General features: G+C 37.1%; 2 protein-coding genes across 3 annotated transcripts; one reads left to right on the top strand and one right to left on the bottom strand.

Moving 5' to 3' along the window:
- Positions 1-3,615, top strand: LOC114183536 (receptor-like protein 7). Of its 2 annotated transcripts, XM_028070589.1 has the most exons (2): positions 611-677; positions 746-3,615. In XM_028070589.1, exon 2 carries the CDS (start codon positions 754-756, stop codon positions 3,421-3,423), a length of 2,670 nt encoding a protein of 889 aa, XP_027926390.1. In that variant the 5' UTR covers positions 611-677; positions 746-753; the 3' UTR covers positions 3,424-3,615. The 2 variants fall into 2 exon arrangements, with proteins under 2 accessions (XP_027926389.1, XP_027926390.1); XM_028070588.1 differs by having other exon boundaries at positions 1-3,615.
- Positions 3,616-4,753: 1,138 nt separating this feature from the next.
- Positions 4,754-7,695, bottom strand: LOC114183426 (pantoate--beta-alanine ligase-like). Its single transcript, XM_028070446.1, is given in 7 exon segments — positions 4,754-5,076; positions 5,175-5,235; positions 5,432-6,008; positions 6,215-6,346; positions 6,548-6,560; positions 6,562-6,659; positions 7,003-7,695. Coding segments are annotated over 5 exon segments (939 nt in total). The 5' UTR covers positions 7,570-7,695; the 3' UTR covers positions 4,754-5,076; positions 5,175-5,235; positions 5,432-5,879.
- Positions 7,696-8,037: the final 342 nt, after the last annotated feature.

Here is an 8,037-nt window from a genome sequence, read left to right as displayed (position 1 = left end):
TGTTCCTGAATGAATGAACCAATAGTCCTACAAATAAGTTGTATGATTGAGCTATAACTTTAAAAATAACATTTAAGAACACTTTTGATGACATTTCTTTGGCAAATTGCATTGGAAGATAAACACTGAAAAAAAAAGGATCCATAAGCCATCGTTAGCCTGTTTCCTTCTTCGGCCTTTGTTTTTCAGTTCATTGTGAGTCTTTCTCAGTAGTCTCCAATGGGAATTTCCCATGTTCCTTTCCTTTTCATCCTATTATGCTACTGCTTCAGGATACACCACACTGTTTATTTCACCCGGGTTTCTGGTCAAATTGTTGAAGATCAACAACAATCATTGCTAAAACTGAAGAACAGCCTCAGATTCGAGCAAGAAAAATCTCACAAACTTGTGTTCTGGAATTCAAGCATAGATTGCTGTAAGTGGATAGGTGTAACCTGTGATCAGGAGGGACATGTTATTGGCCTTGACCTGAGTGGAGAATCAATCAATGGTGGATTTGACAATTCAAGTACTCTTTTCAAGCTGCAGAGTCTCCGGATACTGACTTTGTCTGTTAATAACTTCAGTTCTGAGATACCATCCGGATTCAGCAAGTTGAAGAACTTGACATATCTGAATTTATCTCATGCTGGTTTTGTGGGGCAGGTTCCAATAGAGATTTCTTCCCTGGCAAGGTTGGTTACTCTTGATATCTCTTCTCTTTCCTTTCTCTATAATCAACCGCTGAAACTTGAAAGCTTAGATCTACAGATGCTTGTCAAAAACTTCACCATGATTAGACAATTGTACATGGATGGGGTGAGTGTATCAGCTGAGGGCAATGGATGGAGCAATGCTTTGTTGCAGCTACCTAGCCTCCAGGAACTGAGCATGTCAAACTGCAATATCTCAGGACCCCTTCATCCTTCCCTTACAGCACTTCAAAACCTATCAATCATTCGTCTTGATCAAAACAATTTATCATCCCCGGTGCCAGGAACCTTCGCTGATTTTCCAAAATTAACATCTCTTCACCTTAGTGCCTGTAAATTGACGGGAATATTTCCAGAGAAGATCTTTCAGTTAGCAACATTGTCTGACATAGACATATCATTCAACTATGATCTTAATGGATCTTTGCCTGAATTACCTCTGAATGGTTCCCTTCAGGAATTAATTGTGAGTCACACGAGGTTCTCAGGAGCATTACCAGCTTCTATAGGTTATCTTAAGCAGTTATCCATCTTAGATATTTCTAATTGCCATTTTAACGGAACACTGCCCAGTTCAATGTCAGGACTCAAGGAACTCACTTCTCTGCGTTTGCGGTTTAATAACTTCACTGGTCTAATTCCGTTCTTGAATATGTCCAGGAACCTCATGCATTTAGAATTCTCACACAATTATTTCACAGGTTCCATCACTCATGCTCACGTGGAAGGCCTAAGAAAGCTGGTTCACATTGATTTACAGGACAATTTACTTGATGGAAACATCCCTGCTTCTCTTTTTGCACTTCCATTGGTACAAAGTATTTATCTTTCCAACAACCGTTTTCGTGGACAGATTGATGAATTTTCAAACATCTCCTTCTCCATGTTACAGATTCTTGATTTAAGAAGTAATAACTTAGAAGGCCCCATTCCTCAATCTATTTTTAATCTCACGTCTCTTAATGTCCTTGAACTGTCATTCAACAAGTTAAATGGCAGAATAATGGTAGATGTGCTTCTGAGACTTTCAAATCTAACTACACTAGCTCTTTCACACAACAACTTGTCGGTGGAGACAAATCTTATAGATGTAGGCCTTTTATCTTCCTTCCGCGATATGAGCCGTTTAGAGTTGGCTTCCTGCTACCTCACAGAGTTCCCTAGTTTCTTGAAAAACCATTCCAGAATAACCACTTTAGACCTCTCAAGTAACCATATTCAAGGACCAATACCAGCATGGATCTGGCAACTTAACTCTCTTGTTCAATTAAATCTTTCTCACAATTTTCTCAGCAGTTTAGAAGGATCTGTGCAGAACACTGGTTCCAATCTGAGCGTCCTTGACCTTCATGCTAACCAACTCCAAGGGAAGCTTCAAATATTCCCAGTGCATGCCACTTATTTGGACTATTCAAGTAATAATTTCAGTTTCACTGTTCCTTCAGATGTTGGTACTAACGTGTCTTCCATAATTTTCCTGTCTCTGTTCAAAAATAATTTATCTGGTAGTCTTCCTCAATTCTTGTGCAATAGTTCACAGCTGAAAGTTCTGGATGTTTCCTATAATCATTTCAATGCGATGATTCCAGAGTGCCTAACACAGAGTGACGCAATTGAAGTATTAAATCTGCAACATAACAAGTTCTATGGAATTATTCCAGATAAATTTCCATCATCTTGTGCTGTAAGGACTCTGGATCTCAATAGTAATCAACTACACGGCCTAATTCCCAAATCCATTGCCCATTGCACATCATTAGAGGTGTTGGATCTCGGAATCAATCACGTAGATGATGCATTTCCATACTTCTTAAATACAATATCCACACTCCGTGTCCTGATTTTGAGGGGAAACAAATTTCAAGATCATATCGAATGTCCTGATACTAACAGTACTTGGCCAATGCTTCAAATTTTTGATGTGGCTTTGAACAACTTTAGTGGTTTACTTCCAGGAAAATGTTTCAAAACATGGAAGGCAATGAAGCTTGATGAATATCATGATGCATCAAAGTTCAATCGCATAGGATCTGAGGTCCTTAGATTTGGTGGTATGTATTATCAGGATTCTGTGATCCTTACAATAAAAGGCTTACAGTTGGAGTTTGTTAAAGTCCTGAATCTCGTCACATCTGTCGACTTCTCGTCCAACAATTTTGATGGAACGATACCAGAAGAGCTTATGGATTTTACTGGACTTTATGCTCTCAACTTGTCTCATAATGGTTTAACAGGTCAAATCCCTTCATCTATGGGGAATCTAAAAGAGGTCGAGTCATTGGACCTGTCATGTAACAATTTGGATGGAGAAATTCCCACAGAGCTTGCAAGTTTAAATTACCTCTCATATCTAAACCTTTCCTATAACTTTCTGAAAGGGAAAATCCCTGAAGGTACCCAACTTCAATCATTTGATGCATCTTCCTTTGATGGTAATGTAGAATTGTGTGGACCTCCTTTGCCTAAAAACTGTAGGAATGAAATACCTGGGCCATCAACTACACCAAATGCAAGGTCGCATGGAACTGGTGGAAATATCATAAGGGCTGAATTGGGGTTTGTTTTTGGCCTTGGACTTTTCATTGTTCCCCTGCTGTTTTGGAAGAAATGGAGGGTAAGGTACTGGAAGCATGTGGACTCCATTCTGTGCGGTATCTTCCCACAGCTGAATCTTGAGTACGAAACCCGTGGAGGACAAAGCTATCAAGTATTAAGATGGAGGCCTTAGTTACAAGGGACTCCATTTCTCTGTTACATTGATTTCCCTTTCGGTTGATTTCACATGTTATGTGAGTTTGTAGAGAAAATAAGAACAGTGCATGAGAACACTGTAGGATTACATACCTGATTGTGTTTTCATTCAATAATGATATAATTGAAGAAAAATGAAATGATAATGTGAACACATAGTTAAGCACCATCATTGAATTGTGCTCACATTGGTACACACCACCTCATTATGATAACTTACTAATTACATGCTGCAACAACCCAGCAAGAGAACAAACCACTCGACTGTTTTGACATTATTGAATACTTTGGTAAAAATATATTTTCTAGAGTTATATTATTTATTAATGTAATAAACTTATTAAAAATTATAAGTGTTTTCTTTTATTATTTTATTCAATTTTTTCTTCATAAAATCCGATTAGACCATTGATTTAATAAGTTGAATGGGTCTAACTGTTACCCCACAACTGTTCTACCTCACTAATGTTTTAATTTCATTTTTTATTGGTGTTAAATGGTAAAGCATTTAATTTTTTTCCTTAACTAAGATTTTCTCCAGCAATCTTAATATTATCTTTCACATTGTCCTGGTCCACTCAGGGAACGAAGTGACTGTTTTTCTAAAAATGTCTGATTTCTACTTGTTTTCAAAGAGTTGTTCAAAGATACAATGAAAAACTATTATTTTTATGATTTCTTATATAAACTTGTAAAAACAAGAAACAAAATAAAATAAAATGTCGTTTATAAATAAAAATAAAATAGAAAATATTTTCTAAAACCAAAATGTTCCTAGCTTTTCTAAATCTCAGCCTTGGATATATGTATGGATTCCTAATTGAATTTACTAGACATGCTTTTTCAGTGCCAAAGTTATTGCATTGTTAATCAATCAAATGTTACCTTTGACATAACTTGTTAATTTATTATAGAAGTCAACAAATTTATAGAGTAAATATTATGTTCTCTTCCTTTATTTAGGTACTTGATAAGAGTTTAGTTTCTGTGTATGTGTTTAATAAATTAAAAATTATGACAATTATTAATATTAAAATAGTATTATAAAAATAAAAAGCTTATTGTACATGATAACTTGTAATTGTGTGATAATATAAAATATTTTTACAGCATCAATGCATCTATTTGTGCATTTTTTATGATGCATGTTTTCGGCCAATTAACCTGACAGAAGATATTTATCTTTCATCAGATATTGCTACCTCCATCTTCGTGGTCGTGAAGCCTACGAGCGGAAAAGGGTAAGTTTAACGATTATTGTTTGCAGCACCATGCAAACATCCAAAAACAACCATTAGAATTTGCACTAATCAGCTTAAACAAATAATCTATTTTGTCGTAGTTAGCTGTTTGCAGCACCATGTAAAGGTTAGAACACCATAAAAAGTACATGTTGAAGAATTTACTTGCAAGTGACGAACTAATAAGTAAAAATGAAGGTAGGTAGTAAATAGGCAATTAACTAAGGTCTGCATATTCTACACAGGAAATCAACCTGAAGCTTAACTGAAGGAGTTTTATTGTTGTTGCTTCTTAAAGGGACGAGCTGAGCAGAGCTTTCTAATTCAGTGCATGGTTTCATGCGCTTAAGGACACGAGTTACATCATTGACCCCGATAGAGAATTGTTGCTGGAAGGAACAGTAGAAAGTTTATATGCTTCCTGATAAACATATCTTAAATGTCCAAAGTTTCATAAACCAAACCAACCAAGTAGAAGAAGTTTAACCTTTAGCCATATTTTCTCCGGCAAGGAAGTTCCATCTGAATCTCTTGCAAATCGGATCTCTCTGTTCAACAGAATAAGGTCAAATCAGGTGAAAAATTACACCATTATTAGAGGTAGTTGAGTAGTTCACTTTTTAAACTGTTAAAATTCTTGCAGGCCACTGCCTCAGCTTCAGTCAACAATGGCCTTGTGGATCAAATCACCTTTGAAGAATGATAAATAAAACAAAGCACCAAATGTGAAAAAATATATCTTACCTACGCATTGATTGGGGCAGATTGGTGAGACGTTCTCCTTCAACCTGGGGGAGTCTCTGTCCTTGGCACAGTTTTGCCAGAACAAAACCATAACGATAAAATAAATCTTTAAGAAAAAATAGTTGAACCTTCAATACAATTATTTGCACTCAGTAAATTTCAGTCCTCCCCCTCTCACATTCATGGAGGTTTTATTCAGCAAATAGTTGAACTCGTGTGTGAATAAAACACGCATGAGTTCCTGATTAAAAAGGAAAAACCCACTTCATTGATTCCTAGAAGTGTCCACTGGTAGAAGCTCTCTGCGAATTTCATAATGCGGAAAAATGCATCTACAGGTAATCATGCATGGTTAGCAAAAATCTATCATGATCTATAACTAAGAACTGTTAAGCATGTGGTCTGAACTATCAAGCGTGTGGTCCGTGTCTGAGATGATAGAAGGTGACTAAACACCTATGGACAAGTTGATTTCCATGTTGTCTATAAGTCTGACTTTCCCAAACCATGCAGCGACACAGAAGACAACAGGACCCTTGATCTTTTCCACTTTCTCCAAATTATTTTGATCAACAATCTGCAGGAATCGTATGTAGTTGCATTAACAATACCTTCTATTATTCAAAATTCTACTTCTGTACTGTTTTGGCTTCATTCAAGGATCTGTTGGGTCCAAATATATTTTAATAAGGCATACGTCATTGCCAAAGTAACTCTGGCATTAGTTCATTAATCATGCGCTTTCAAATTAAGCACAGAACAGAACAACATTTTGCATCTTACCTCAGCATAATCAACCCTACCACCGGCCTCAGAAATACACTGGATGACCAAATTCCTCAACTTCTCACAATGCACTTCACCATCTTCTGCTGCAGATTTAGCTTTTAACAAAGATTTATTTATTGATAGTGCCTGAAAAGGATTGAAATAAATCTCTCTATATAGAAGGCAAAATATACTAACAATTTGTTAAGGCTTAGTGCAGCTGAAAGTGAAGTGGATGACATAAAGAAAGCTCTGGAACATAATCATTACATATTCTTTCAAGATGCTTTGCAGTTTAATGTCACTGCTGGCTTTGAGCAGTTAAAAATAATTGGTTAAACAAAATACCTTTTCCCTCTCCAGGTGAAAGGTGCACATTACGTGAACTCATTGCCAGGCCATCACTCTCACGTGTTATTTCAGCACCGATCACTTTTATGGAAAAATCAAGATCTCGAACCTACAAAAATCATTAATAAGTCAGTCTATGAACCAACATCTAACTCAGTAGTAAGCATAGCATAAACAAATTTGGTCGAACTTGTTGATTTTTCATTAGCGACTGACATTCATTGTTCCCAGAGAACTAGGTATGATATTAGCATTAATCTGTTATAATTCAAAGAACAGTTTACTATTAAGTTTTATAACAGACACTAAGTCATAGTTTTAGTTCAATCAGGAACTAAATTAACACCTATTTACACATTGATAGCATAAATTGTCAATTACCCTGTTTAACCAAAAATATCATTTTTTTTTCTTATAAATCAAAAACAGAAAAGCTATGAGAAATTGGTTACCATCCTCTGAATAACTCTCAACTGTTGATAATCCTTTTTCCCGAACACAGCCACATCCGGCTCTACAATGTTGAACAATTTGGTCACAATAGTAGCCACCCCTCTGAAGAAAATGGGCCTACTTTTTCCACACAATCCCACTTCTAGCTTCTCAGCCCTCACCCAAGTCTCGTGCCCCGACCCATCACCATCAACGCAAGACGCCGCCGCGCCACCTCCCTTACCCGCCACGTCACCACTGTTATTTACATAATCATACAGATTGCGAGGGTGGAAGACGACGTCGACGCCGCCGGGCAGTGCAGCGAGTTTGCGGAGGTCTCCTTGGAAATCAGAGGGGTAGGTGGAGAGATCCTCGGAGGGCGCGAACTGGCCCGGGTTGACGTAGATGGAGACGGCGACGACATCGCAGAGGGAGCGGGCCTGGGAGACGAGAGAGAGGTGGCCCGCGTGGAGAAAGCCCATGGTGGGAACAAACCCAATTAGCTTGCCTTGGGCCCGCATGGAGCGAGACCAGTTTCGCATCTCGTTCTTGTCGGAGATCAACTTTGGGGCTGTTGTGGCCATTCCAATTTTTTGGAATATTAAGCGAATGAAATGGAATGGAACAACGAATGTGTGTTTGTTGGGAAAAAACTAACTAGAACGATGATTGTGACGGCTGAAACAAACAGAAAGGAGTAAGGTTTTTGAACAAAGTATTTCGGAGTAACGAGAAACGCTGGTTCTTTGAATTAATAATTAGAATTTACAAACATAAAACTGCATAAGAAAAAAAAACATTAACATTACAATTGAAACAAAACTAAACTCACCTTATTGGCTAGTATTGTTGTAAAATACCAGAAAATGGTATTTTAGAAGTGATAGTGGTTTAAAAATAGTAAAACTCGATTATTTTAATATTAAAAAGGTTTTATTATAAATAGAAGTTATACACGAGTTTTATTATTTTAAAACACATCATCTTTCTACAAACCACTTTTCTAGAGCTCTCTGACTTCTCTCTAAAAGTTCTGTCTTTTCGGTCGTCTG

This window comes from Vigna unguiculata, chromosome 5, assembly GCF_004118075.2.
Source record: "Vigna unguiculata cultivar IT97K-499-35 chromosome 5, ASM411807v1, whole genome shotgun sequence".
Lineage (NCBI taxonomy): Eukaryota > Viridiplantae > Streptophyta > Magnoliopsida > Fabales > Fabaceae > Vigna > Vigna unguiculata.
This window is presented reverse-complemented; position numbering and strand designations above follow the sequence as displayed.

Bases quoted from the DNA above. Each gene is read 5' to 3' on its own strand.
- LOC114183536 (XM_028070588.1), top strand. From the start codon at position 220: ATGGGAATTTCCCATGTTCCTTTCCTTTTCATCCTATTATGCTACTGC.